Raw genomic sequence first — 14,688 nt, forward strand, 5'->3', positions numbered from 1 at the left:
AAGAAAAAACTGTTCTTTCTGTGATTTATTTGTGTCAACTCAAATGAGAGTCAGCATCATCTTCAAGTCTCTAACTGGTCGAGGATCATTTAAATGTGGTTGAAAAAATCTCCCAGTGATAATTATAGTAAAATTCTCAAAATCCACCGTTCCAAATTATTATGCAACTCATCGTTTCAATACGTTTTAAAGCTTGTAATTAACTGAAAATGGTCATTTGTTGAAGTTGTCACATTAGGAGGTCATATTCACTGAAATCAAAAGCTATTTCAATCAAAAACATCTTAACAGGTCAAGTTATGCTGTATTTTAACATAGGATTCCTTTGAGCAGCTTCAAAATTCTTAAATTCATTAAACTTGTGAGTTTTTGGAGAGTTTCTGCTTGGGTTTGTTTGCAGGATGTCAGAATAGCCTCCCAGAGCTGCCGTTTGGATGAAAACTGCCTCCCACCCTCATAGAAGTTTTGCTTGAGGCTCCAAAGGTTCTCAACAGGGTTGAGGTCAGGGGAGGAGGGGGTCCACATCATGAGTTTCTCTCCTTTTATGCCCATAGCAGCCAGTGATGCAGAGGTATTCTTTACAGCAGGACATGGTGCGTTGTCATGATGAAGATGATTTTGTTCGGGGAAACACTGCTCTTCTTTTTGTACCATAGAAGAAAGAGGTCAGTCAGAAAGAGGTCATTTTCACACCTTCAGGGATCCTAAAGGCCTAAAGACCAGCTCTCTCCTCATGATTCTGGCCCAAAACATGACTCCGCCCCCTCTTTAATGACGTCACAGCCTTGTTTGGACATGGTGGCCATTCACCAACCATCCACTACTCCATCCATCTGACCATCCAGGGTCACACGGCCTCATCAGTGAACAAGACTGTTTGAAAATGAGTCCTCATGTATTTCTGAGCCACTGTTTCTGCTTCAGCTTCAATTAACAGTTTAGGGGAGGCCGGATAGAAGGTTTATGCACAACTGCAGCCTCTGGAGGGTCCTACACCTTCATGTTCAGGAGACTCCATGTCGTGACTCATAGAGCCACAAGACACGATACCATCCATGAGTTTCATTATTATTATTATTTTTTTTTTTTAGCTTTTTCACACAAAAATACAATTTGCATAATAATTTGGAACGCAGTGTATCGTCTGAAGGTTATGTCGAAACTGCAGTCTGGAGGTTCTGCAAATTTACAACATCGAGTTTATCTCCAGTGTCAAGAAATGGGGGGAAAACATTTAAATGGAGAAAATGTTGGGAAGAAAATAGGGGAAATAGGGAACATACTCAGCATTAAATCTGACTTGCTTCTCCCGGTGTAAAACCTGCTCACTTACCACCATCAGAGTTTGGAGTGAATGGAAAATCGTCCCATACAAAGCGCTTTACTGTAACATCCTGCACGAATGTTTGTTTAGGATGTGTTCAGGGGCGGACTGGCCATATGTCCATCCTGGAAGAGCACAGAAGGGCCACTGGCTCTAGGGCCACTGGTCCCGCCTCAACCGAGCTTTACCCAAATCTAAAAAGAAAAGCATCAAAATAGCGACAAAAACAGGAGAAAAACACAACGAAAAATTATAGAAAAAATCATTAATTAAACAACAAAAATATGACAAAAATGTGGCGACGTGACGAAAAGTTTCCATCACTTTTGTAAGTCTTAGCTTTCAAATGAGGTGTTACATTGTTGCTCTCCAGTCGAGAAGCTTTTAGATTTGGGTAAAGCCCAGTATAAAAAAAACATGAATCTAAAAGGAATTCCGTGGAGTATGGTGTGCCACAAGGTTCAATTTTGGGACCATTATTATTTATTATTTATATTAATGATTTTGCTTCTGTTTCTACGACCACCTTTCCCGTTCTTTTTGCTGATGATAACGATCAAAAAAATAATAATAAAAAGCCGAACTGGGGAAAATGCACTGGTTAATGTTAAGGCGGGGGGTCAGAGGTTAAAATATGTATTTGTGGAAGTCACAATTACACTAATTTGGGCCAGGCGGGTCAGAGTCCAGGGCTGTTTTTCCGTTTCCAGCTCGCCCCTGGAAGTGTTCAGAAACTGTGAAAATAGCTTGGTTTAAAACCATCGCTCTACACTGCCCCCCTGTGGTGCTGCTGCAGAAAAGCAGAATCAGAATCTGTTTTATTGCCATTGTCTCTTCACAAACTATGACATGAAACGAAGAACTTGGTAGAGAGAAGCTTGATTACGCGCTGGAGCAGTGCCAGTCTGCTGTTTGTGCAGAAAAGTGTGAACACATTATTAAAATAAATGTTGTTTACAAATCTATGATGATGTCATGGTGTAAGAGCCATAAACACTGAAAACACAGACATTTTATCCTCACTCACGGGTGGACTGGGACTGAAAAACGGCTGTACTCTGACCAGCCCAAATGAGCGTAAATGCGACACTTCCATAAAGACGTTTTTTTGCAGTGTAATGCCTCATTTGAAAGCTAAGACTTACAAAAGTGATTGTAACTTGACGTCACATTTTTGTCCTGTATTTGCTGTATTTTGTTGCCTTTTCATTACTTGTTTTGTGGCATAAGGAGAAAGTTGAGAGGCCAGTGACCCTTCAGTGACCCTTCAGTGACCCTTCAGTGACCCTTCAGTCCGCCCCGTCCTCACTCCTCCTCGTTTACATTATTTTATCAGAGACTCAGAGAATCCATGATGCTGCTCAGTCTCCTACACAGCATGTCCCAAAGACAAAAGGGAGGGAAACTCCGCCCCCTTGAGGCGGGCTAAAGAGCAACTCTTTACTTGTGATGCAAAAACAAACCCGGCGCGGTTACAAATATGGCGTAGGGCAGGGGTAGGCAACGTCAGGCCCGAGGGCCAATCCGGCCCTTCAGCACAGAACCTCTGGCCCTCAAGATGATTTTGAGAAAAATTATTAATTTCAAACCCAAATCAGAGAGTACTTTATTAGAGTTAAATGGGAGAAAAAAAGGGTATAAATACTGTCAATGCACCCAGTTAGGTCATGTATTATGTACAACACTGGCTTTTGAAGGAAGTGCACTGGAAAAAGAATAATCGTTATAAGGAAGAAATGACGAATCTGCTTGATATAAGAGATTAAACCTAAGGTTTGAGTAGATTTGGTCTGGTCTTAGATGAGATAAAACCTCTAGTTATTCTCTTAATTCAGATAATTCAGTGTCATTTCAAGTGAAAAACAATTGTCTGATTTCAAATGGGTTTTATTCTTGTTCCATTGACCCTATGGCATTTGTATCATGGATTAGTTCAAACCGACTCATATTCAACATAGAAGAACTTTTATTCAAGCAATTTTAAGTCATTTATCTCATGATGGTCATTTTTCCAGTGTTGTGCTTTACTTTGGGCAAATAATCAAAGGCTTCGGCCCTCGGTCTATTTGCAATAAAGAAAATCAGCCCCTCCGCCAAGAACACTTGCCTCCCCCTGTCGTAGAGACTACATAGGGCTCATGTTTAAAGCAAAACTAAGTAACGTTGACCTTAATAAATCCTCTCCGTGGTCCCTCTGGGGGTAACACAAGTGTTAATGGGATGATTGGAGGGTCTTTCATCTCCCCCTGGTGTCTCTGGCCACAAAACCACACTTGCAACTTGTCTGCCACCGGGTCGGAGTCACCAATACACACTAATGGAATCACAAAGGAGAAGCTAACAGGCTAACGGGTAAAGCTAACTGTGGGCTAGCGCCTCTTAAACAGTATTAACAGCCAAGTCTGAGTGAAACAAAAGATCTCCATTGTGTGATTGAATGAACAATATCCCTCTGTCCCTTTGTCTTTTCTGCCAGCGTAGGATTTACTCTCATGGACAATTACTGAGTATACAAGCCTGCAGTTGTGCTTAAGGCCTCTAGGGGCATGAGTTACTTAGTACTGCTTTAAAATGTGTGTGAATTACAGCAATGTCAGCTCCAAAACATGTGGACCTGAAGAGCAGGATCAGGCTCAGCTCGGTGCTTTGGACGCACTGGAGAAGCTGATAGTCGGCGTGCACCGCAGTGAGAAAACCCCAGAACACGTTTCATATGTTTGATTTTTAATGCACAACATTCAAATGACGGTCACTGATCCATAAAATGCACTTCATTCGACTTTAAGGCTCATAAACGTCTTCAAAAATACTGACATCGCCGCCGTATTCACAGATCATCATCGCGCGGCTTCACTGTCACTCGAACGTGTGGAATAAGTTACGAAAATACAAATCTTTACCACAAAAATACGTTAACCACATTCCATGCAGCTGTGGGGGAAACTTCTCACGAGGCACCATTATTAAAGCCACACTGTGCAACATCTCGCAGAGTGAACACAACACTCTGTTATAATGATTATACTTCGTCAGCAGCTCGTCTGCATCTGTCCGGCCTGTCCTTCAGGTTTAACCTCTTACCCCCCGTCTGAACCAAACGCATTCTGTCCTCTTTGGCCATTATATAGGTCTGTGTAGCACCTCATTTGAAAGCCACAAAAGTGATCTTTTTCCTCACGTTGTTGCTGTGTTGTGTGACCTTTTTTATGTTTTTTAGTTTGGTCACATTTTAGTTGAAATTTTGTCACATTTTTGTTGAATTTTTGTCACATTTTTGTAGAATTTTTGTTGAATTTTTGTCACATTTTTGTCAAATTTTTGTTGAATTTTTGTCACATTTTTGTCACATTTTTGTCAAATTTTTGTCACATTTTTGTCACATTTTTGTTGAATTTTTGTCACATTTTTGTAGAATTTTTGTCACATTTTTGTTGAATTTTTGTAATTTTTGATCGAATTTTTGTCACATTTTTGTTGAATTTTTGACATTTTTTTGTTGAATTTTTGACATTTTTTGTTGAATTTTTGACATTTTTTGTTGAATTTGTGTCACATTTTTGTTGAATTTGTGTCACATTTTTGTTGAGTTTTTGTCATTTTTTCATTGAGTTTTTGTCACTTTTTTGTTGAATTTTTGTCACATTTTTGTTGAATTTTTGTCACATTTTTGTCAAATTTTTGTTGAATTTTTGTCACATTTTTGTCAAATTTTTGTCACATTTTTGTCACATTTTTGTTGAATTTTTGTCACATTTTTGTAGAATTTTTGTCACATTTTTGTTGAATTTTTGTAATTTTTGATCGAATTTTTGTTGAATTTTTGTTGAATTTTTGACATTTTTTTGTTGAATTTTTGACATTTTTTGTTGAATTTTTGACATTTTTTGTTGAATTTGTGTCACATTTTTGTTGAATTTGTGTCACATTTTTGTTGAGTTTTTGTCATTTTTTCATTGAGTTTTTGTCACTTTTTTGTTGAATTTTTGTCACATTTTTGTTGAATTTTTGTCACATTTTTGTAGAGTTTGTGTCACATTTTTGTTGAATTTTTGTAATTTTTGATCGAATTTTTGTCACATTTTTGTTGAATTTTTGACATTTTTTTGTTGAATTTTTGACATTTTTTGTTGAATTTGTGTCACATTTTTGTTGAATTTGTGTCACATTTTTGTTGAGTTTTTGTCATTTTTTCATTGAGTTTTTGTCACTTTTTTGTTGAATTTTTGTCACATTTTTGTAGAATTTTTGTCACATTTTTGTAGAGTTTGTGTCACATTTTTGTTGAATTTTTGTAATTTTTGATCGAATTTTTGTCACATTTTTGTTGAATTTTTGACATTTTTTTGTTGAATTTTTGACATTTTTTTGTTGAATTTTTGACATTTTTTGTTGAATTTGTGTCACATTTTTGTTGAATTTGTGTCACATTTTTGTTGAGTTTTTGTCATTTTTTCATTGAGTTTTTGTCACTTTTTTGTTGAATTTTTGTCACATTTTTGTTGAATTTTTGTCACATTTTTGTTGAATTTTTTCACTTTTTTGTCGAATTTTTGACATTTTTTTGTCGAATTTTTGCCACATTTTTGTTGAATTTTTGACATTTTTTTGTTGAATTTTTGTAATTTTTTAATTGCGTTTTTGTCACTTTTTTGTTGCGTTTACATCCTTGTTTTCTTCTCATTTTTTGTGGCTGTTTTGGTGCTTTTTTCCCAAGAAGCTTTTTGATTGGGGTAAAGCCAAACTGGAGCAAATGGGATCCGTTCAGTTGGGAGTTAAGAGGTTAACCAGACAGCAGCTTAAACAGTCTATCGTACACATGTTTTATTGTTTTGGGAGTCACTTCCAGGGCCGCCCGCTCTGCCCTCGACCGGACAGCGAGGAGGCGGAGCTCTGTCGGCTGCTGGACGTTTTACTCAGCGAGGAAACGCGACTGGACAAGCGACCTGTGGCAGAGGAGAAGCACAAGTCAGAGCTGGATGGTCATCGCTCAGCTCCAGTCCTGCAGACGCTCACTGCTGCTGTTGCTGCTGGGCAGGACCGTCTCGTCCAGCTGCTCCTGGAGTCGGCCCAGCTCGTCTGCGGTGAACCTCCAGCGCTGGACAGCAGGGGGCGTCGGCCTCCTGCCTCTCGCCGACTCGGAGGGAGAGACGCACTGAGGGGGGAGCGGCCCCGTGACGAGGGACCCGGGGAACTTCTGACCCACCACTTTCAAACCTGAAGGAGCGAGAGATTAGTTTAGACTTTAGCAACATTGTCAGTACTTTAAAGATACTTGGTCTTTGATACCGATACTTTAAAGGGATAATTCAGGATTTTTGACATAGGGCCTCATTTCCTAGTCATCCAGAGTGTTGTTGGTACCTGGAGATATTTTTTTTGTAATTCATGCAGTTCTTATGTTTGAAGAGTTACGTGGCGCTAGGCTAATGCAAGGCTAAAAAAATAACAAAAAATTGTCAAAAAATGACCAAAAAAATGACCAAAAAATGACCAAAATGTGACAAAAATGTCACAAGAAATTGACAAGAAATTGAAAAAAATTGACGAAAAAATGATAAAAATGTGACAAAAAAATGTGACAAAAAAATGACAAAAATGTGACAAAAAATTAGATTAAAATTAGATTAAAAAAATGACGAAAAAATGACAAAAATATGATAAAAAATTGACCAAAAAAATGACAAAAATTTGACAAAAAATAACAAAAACGTGGTGCTAGGCTGATGCAAGGCTAGTGCATGTCTATGGTATCAGCTAGCCTGCATTAAAAACAGTCTGACCCGCTCCACAGAGCACCTGAGGCAAATCACTTATAACACCAGACTAACCATATAAATGTCTGTGTCCATAGAGTAATTTAAAATACCTTATATTTGAGCAGCATCAGCTTCGTGGTTGTATAAGCTACGCAGCGGCGGAGTGATCTGCTAGAAAATAGTCCCTCAAAATGCGATCATTCATGTGATGCAGGTCAGTAATATTCCAAACATGATTCTATGGACACAGACATTTATATAGTTAGTCTGGTGTTATAAGTGATTTGCCTCAGGTGCTCTGTGGAGCGGGTCAGACTGTTTTTAATGCAGGCTAGCTGATACCATAGAAATGCGCTAGCCTTGCATTAGCCTAGCATCACGTAACTCTTCAAACATAAGAACTGCTTGAATTACAAAAAAAAAATCTCCAGAAATCAGCAACACTCTGGATAACGAGGAAATGAGGCCCTATGTCAAACATCCTGAAACATCCCTCTAATAACGTTTTTGTTGTTTTGATGAGCTATCTCAAAAGTACTCTCTTTACTCGACCTGGAAAAGATTAAATATGATTTAAGAGGCCACATGGGGCGCCATGATTAACTATACAAAAGCCTTGAAAACGATGATGTTATTGCAAAGTTTCACTATTTCAACATGAGATATTCCACCTTAATTAAGGACAAATTGTAGGTGATGTTTTTTGTTTTGTTTTTTTCTCTCGCTCACCGAACATAAGACTTGAATAACAACACATCAGCATCTGTAGTAAAGTAAAAAAGGAAATCCCAGACATTTATAAATTCTTTCTCTGTTTTTGTGGAGTTTGTCGATCTATGTCTGATGAGGACTTTGATGATATGGCGATGTAATGCTATGATCACTTCATAATGCTGTATCTTTACTTTTTTCCGATATATTATGCAGCCCTGGTGCCATTGTAAATTCTATTACTTATGCCAGACTGATCTTGGGTCTCATTTCAGATGGAGGGCTATTGTTAAATAGTGGAGATAAGTTCTCATAACATTGTTTATAGGACCACAGTTTTTTTTAAACTTATTATTATTATTATTATCATTGTTTTTTTTTTTTTAATGTCTTTAAAAAAAAAAATCTTTTCTTTTTCTTTTTTGGGGGGTTAATGTTTTTTGTGTTTTTATTATTATTATTATTAATTATTATTATTATTTGTTTTTTTAATGTCTTTTTATTTTTTTTATTTTTTTTTCCCGGTGTTAATTTTTTTTAATTAATTATTATTATTATTAGTTTTTTTTATGTCTTTCAATTTTTTCATTATTTTCTTTTATTATGTTTATTTTCTTTTATTGTTTTCGGGGGTTAATGTTTTTTTTTTATTATTATTATTAGTTTTTTTAATGTCTTTTAATTATTTAATTATTTTTTTTTATTTATGTCTTTTTTTTTTTTTTCGGGGGTTAATGTTTTTTTTAATTATTATTATGACTAATTATTATTATTATTAGTTTTTTTAATGTCTTTTAATTATTTAATTATTTTATTTTATTTATTATTTTTATTTTATTTTTATTTTTTTCGGGGGGGGGGGGGGGTTAATGCTTTTTTGTTTGTTTGTTTGTTTTATTGGGGGGAAGGGAAAAAAAATAATCAAAAGACCTTTGTTGTAGCTTGTTGTTCTGACTTGTCAATAAACAAAAAGTAAAAAAAAAGTAAAAAAAAAGAAGCAGATGAGCCTCTGGAATGACGCGCCCTCACCTCCCGACAGCATGAACAGGTTCTCGAAGCCGCGCTGGCACATGGTCGTGGCCGCCTGACTCGCCGTCCGCTCGTCCTCGTCGTACACGATGATGATTTTCCCGGGAGAGTTTTTCTGCAGACGCCGGGTCAAGGACAAACCCGGCTGGACAGAGGCGGGACAGAGGCGGGACAGAGGGACAGAAAGCGGGGGCAGCTCGGGGGGAAAGGATACGTATTGCAGCACTTCCTTGGTGTAGGGGTTCATGGTCCGGGACAGAGACGCGATGGGAAAACTGTGAGCTGAGGAAGACAAGTCAGAATGTGTGAATAATGATCTTTGAGGCTAGTTTTGTAGGTCTTAGCTTTCAAATGAGGCATTGTTTAACCCCTTAACTCCCGCCTGAACCGAGGACATTTTCTCCAGTTTGGCTTTACCCCAATCCAAAAGCTTCTGGAAAAAAAACTGTGAAAATAACAACAAAACTGAGACGAAAAACATTATGGAAAAAGTGAGAAAACATTGACAAAAAAGTGACGAAAAATGATGAAAAAGTGGCAAAAGTGTCACAAGAAATTGACAAGAAATTGACAAAAATGGATAGAAAAATGACAAAAATGTGACAAAAAAATGACAAAAATGAGACAAAAAATTTGACGAAAAAATTACAAAAAATGTGACAAAAAAATGACAAAAATGTGACAAAAATGCGATAAAAATTTGACGAAAAAATAACGAAAAAATGACGAAAAAATTACAAAAATGTGATAAAAATTTGACCAAAAAATTTGACCAAAAAATTTGACCAAAACATTTGACCAAAAAATGACGAAAAAATGACAAAAATGTGATAATTCGACAAAAAAATGACAAAAATGTGACAAAAAATGTGACAAAAAAATGTCAAAAATGTGACAAAAAATGACAAAAAAATTGATTAAAAAATGACAAAAATGTGACAAAAATGTGATAAAAATGTGATAACAATTCGACAAAAAAATTACAAAAATGTGACAAAAAATGACAAAAAAATGACAAAAATGTGACAAAAATTTGAAAGAGTTACAAAAATGATTTGAATACCCAACAAAAAAATGATGGAAAAAAAAAAATCTGATGACGTGAGGAAAAAAGCTCCTCTCGGTTCAGGCGGGGCTTAAGAGGTTGAGCTCTCACCGCTGATGATGTGGCAGGACTCGTACTGCTCCCTGTCCCGGACGTCCAGCAGCAGGTAGGGACAGTCCGGGTACGGCCTGTCGGTGTCGGGACTGAAGCCGGGATCAGGACTGTGGTTCAGGCTCAGCTCCCCCACACCACTGATCACACTGAGGACACACAGACAGGCACAGGGGAAAATCAATCACTCAAATACTTAGTTTTTAACATTTTTAAACTCTGTATAGTCGCTTTTAATATGCACTGTCCCTGTTAAATATATAAACTGCAATGTTGCCCAGCTTGAGGAGTTTGAGAAGCACAGATGTTACCTGAGCAGAGTGGACCTGGAGGTGCTGATGGCGTCTCCGGCGTCCACTCTGTCGTTGGATAAAGACGAGTTTGAGCCGCTGGACCGGACTGTGAGAGACTCCAGCTCTGCCTCCGACACGACTGACAGGGCATCTGACACAACAAAGGCAGATATACGTGACAAGATACTCCCAAGTCCACTGTTAGTAAAACCGCCAAGGCTGCCAAGGCCGTGGGAACCCTGGTGGATAGTTTGTGAACTGTAGGCAATATTAACCCCTTAGCTCCCCACCTGAACCAAGCACATTTTCTCCAGCTTTACCCCAGTCCAAAAGCTTCTGGGAAAAAGGTGTGAAAATAGTGACAAAACTGAGACAAAAACAAGGATGGAAATGTGAAAAAAGTGAGAAAACATTGACGAAAAAGTGACAAAAAATGTACAAAAATGTGACAAAAAATGAGAAAAATTAGACGAAAAATGGAGGAAAAAATGGACGAAAAAGTGACAAAAAAGTGACAAAATTTTGACAAAAAAGTGAGAAAATTTTGACAAAAAAGTGACAAAATATTTACAAAAAATGACAAAAATGGACAAAAAAATGACAAAAAATTTAGAAAAAATGTACAAAAAAGTGAGAAAAATTTGACGAAAAATTGAGAAAAAGTGGACGAAAAAGTGACAAAAAAGTGACAAAAAATTTACGAAAAAGTGACAAAAAATTTACTAAAATGTGACAAAAAATGACAAAAAATAGACAAAAAATTGAGGAAAAAATGGACGAAAAAGTGACCAAAAAGTGAGAAAATTTTGACAAAAAAGTGACAAAAAATTGACAAAAAAGTGAGAAAAAATAGACGAAAAATTGAGGAAAAAATGACAAAAAAAAGTCACGAAAATTTGACATAAATGAGACGACTGCCCAACCAAAAAAGTGCTGAAAAAAATCTGATGTGAGGAAAAAAATGTATTTAGCTTTGTAGGTCTTTCAAATGAGGCGTTACACTGGCCTACGGGATTCGGGTAAAGCTGAACTGGAGAAAATGCTCTCGGTTCAGGCCGGAGTTAAGAGGTTAATACATAGGATTTATGCACAGAAAAAGTATTTTGAGGGTAAATATTTGTCCCTCAGCGCCACCTAACTAAAACATCTTCCCACGGCTCTGAAGGCTGCAGTTACTTAAGACGTTAAGGGAGAAAACTAGCTAAAAAACTTAACAGTGACCTCATTGTCAAACGTAGTCTCGTACCTTCTGGTGTGCTGGATTCACTTTCGTTCACACTGGCGTTAAGCTCGGAAACGGAGGCCACTTGCAGGATCTAGGATGAACAAAAACTATTGAATGAATTAAGAAAACAACAAGCGTAATGCTCTGAATACTTATACGTACAAGCTGTGCAAACGTCGTCACTTTTAACCGCTTAAATATTTCGTCATTTCGGTATCTGTAATCTGGAGACGTAAAATGAGCATTGTCAAAAGAAGTTACGGCTTTTTAAATATGAACATGAAGCCGCTCACTTCTCTTCATGTCCTCCACTTTCTCCATGTACTTGGACAGACTGCATCCTGACACGAGGGAACGGACAGTATGAGCCGCACAAGTTCATCTTTAGGTAAATGGGTCACGCCGGGAGGACTCACCTGTGTCCAGTCTGGTCTTGACGTGCTGATACTTGGCGTTCTTCGGGATCCTTCTCTTTAAATACTGCAGGAGGAGGGAAAACAGTCTTGTGATATTGGGCTCTATACAAAACGATTGATTGAAAAAAGGACATTCGCTTCGTGGTAGTTTGGTGTTGGTTTTGCTTTTGGACTGGAACTGGAGGAAATGTCCTTGTTTCAGGTGGGGATTAAGAGGTTCAAGAACATAACTTACCTTTAGTACTTATGCTTATACGACTGATATTCACAGACAACAAAAAAATGCCTCTAAAATGTGAGTTATCAAGCACATAGAGATGTACAAAGTGGCGAGCAACAGGTTGGAGATCCCTGACATGTGACTCATAATTGAAATCACGATTATTCAAACGATTATTTGTTGCCTTTAAAAAAAAGTCTATCTTTATTTTATTTATTTATTAATCAAAACACTATGATGATATTTGATGTTTTCTGGACAGTCATAAAAGTGCAAATGATTTCAAGTTTGCCTTGATTAAAGAGTGATTCTCTGTGAAGCACTTTGTGATTTTATCTGTGAGAGGTGCTATATAAATAAAGTTTCTTCTTCTTCTTCTTCTTGATTAAACCTGCGCAAGCAAACTGAGCGGCGCGGCCTGATGACGTCATCACACAGCGCCGTTTGTTTTTATGTCAGACAAAAGCATGAGCCGCGGCACGTGAAAAGCGAAGGGAAAATAATCCCAGCGGCCTGAAATAACGCAAGTCTACTTTGCAAAAAAAAAAAAATAAATTGAAAAAAAAAAAATTGAAAAAAAAAAATTTGAAAAAAAAAAAAACATTGGAAAAAAAAAAAAATATATATATATATATATATATATATAAGCGATTTTTTTGCGATTATGCTAATTTTGTAATAGTTTACTGTTGTAATCGAAATCGTAATCGAATTTCGATTAATTGCACAGCCCTAGTTTGACTTAAAGGAATAGGCCTCCGTTTTTACACACTGAGATATGTTCTTACCTTAGCTTTGACGAGTTCTTTAGGACCTGTCTGATCTTCACCCGTGCCTTCAGTCACGTAAACAAAGCGCAGACGACGTTAGCATTTAGCCTCTACCTCTCTCCTCTATAGCTCCAAAACAGGTCAAGATAGAAGCTACCAAGCTCTTCCACGTTTTCCCTATTTAAATATGGTTACGTGAAGTGTTCCACTACAAAGTATAATTACACAAAATTAAACAATGTGGATTTTCTAAGCGGATAAAAGGGGGGACTATATTGTAAGGCGTAATAATACCAGGAGTAGTTCGAAATCCGCGCAGTAATCTTCACTTTACTGTGCGGATGCCAAATTACTCCTGGTATTATAATTGTGTATTATACTTTGTAGTGGAACACTTCACGTAACCATATTTAAATAGGGAAAACGTGGAAGAGCTTGGTAGCTTCTATCTTGACCTGTTTTGGAGCTATAGATCAGAGAGGGAGAGGCTAAATGCTAACGCCGTCTGCGCTGTGGTTACGTGACTGAAGGCACGGGTGAAGATCAGACAGGTCCTAAAGAACTCGTCAAAGCTAAGGTAAGAACATATCTCAGTATGTAAAAACGGTGGCCTCTTCCTTTAAGTCCAACAGTAACACGACTTCCTTCGCTCATCACTTTTGCACTTTATGCATTTACATGGATCAAATATTTAAAAAAAAAAGTGCTTTGACATGTACTGTATGTTGGAAGAAGAGCTGGATTATGCAGTAGCTGCAAACACAAACTTTTACTGCAAAGTAAAAGTAAGCAAAGTATTGTTTAAGATCTTGCAACATATTTTTTAAAAGAAAGTTTTGAAGCCTCAATATAGATAGATCATGCTGAGCGCTTGTGAGTTGTCTCGGGTGAAAAATTACCTGAGACTAGATCAGGTCAAGCAAACCATTGCAATTAAACAAAATGCAAAACAACAATACAAAACAACAGCTGACATTTCTTTATTTGATTTGTTTACCAAAGAATATTCAAGCGGAAATAAGCTTAAACTGCAGACTCTCAGCTTTAATGTGAGAATATTCCAATCAAACTTTCAACTAAAGGACCAGGATTGCCCTCTAAAAATGAATTTAAGTATTTGAACACAAGCTAAACCCCAGAAAACAGCTGAAAGGGCCTCCCCTAGCATCACACTGAGGACAACGTTGAAGATATTTCCAATTTCTGTCACTTCAACACGCTTAACTTGCCTTTTTAGTGCTACTTTATTGACTTGTAGAAGATATAATGTTATACCACTCCCAGGCAATAAACATGTCTCGATATTTATAGCTTCATTATTATTTTTAGAGCATTTGAAGGGGTAGTGCCATTCTTTCAGGTGCCCAGCCGTTGACATGGAAACAGAACACTGCGCGGCTAGCATGCTAAGCGGCTAGGCTAGCAGGCTAGCCCCGCTTCTACTTCTTTCCCGCATTCTCCGCTGACCCCTCGTCACATAACACATTTGAGCGCGCAGATAATCCCTTTCCTTTTTTATATTTTAGTGTCGTTTATGAAATCTCACCTCTGCGTTCCCCATCCCCTGCTTCAGCGACATCTTTTCAAATCGTGATACCGAAAAGGCAGCGACCCATTCAAAGAAGCTCAACGCTGATTGGTCCGCCTGGTCAATGTACCCAATCGGAGCACAGAATACTGCGATGTGACTTTCAACTTTATTATTAAATTACTATTTTGTTTTTATTTTTTGCTACTGACTGACAATGTAGGCATGACGTACCGTGTTTGTTTGTATTTGTACATTTA

General features: G+C 37.5%; 1 protein-coding gene across 1 annotated transcript; it reads right to left on the reverse strand.

The window, feature by feature from the left end:
• Positions 1–6,160: 6,160 nt before the first annotated feature.
• cep41 (centrosomal protein 41) lies at positions 6,161–14,519 on the reverse strand (the record flags this gene model as incomplete). Its single annotated transcript, XM_079560426.1, has 11 exons — positions 14,447–14,519; positions 11,911–11,974; positions 11,788–11,835; positions 11,657–11,718; positions 11,516–11,585; positions 10,288–10,420; positions 9,977–10,125; positions 9,035–9,102; positions 8,821–8,935; positions 6,338–6,538; positions 6,161–6,267 (listed from the first exon to the last, which is right to left on the reverse strand). Exons 1-11 carry the CDS (start codon positions 14,477–14,479, stop codon positions 6,161–6,163), a joined length of 1,050 nt encoding a protein of 349 aa, XP_079416552.1. The 5' UTR covers positions 14,480–14,519.
• Between the last annotated feature and the right edge of the window lie 169 nt (positions 14,520–14,688).

This window comes from Gobius niger, assembly GCF_951799975.1.
Source record: "Gobius niger genome assembly, chromosome: 7".
Taxonomy (NCBI): Eukaryota; Metazoa; Chordata; class Actinopteri; order Gobiiformes; family Gobiidae; genus Gobius; species Gobius niger.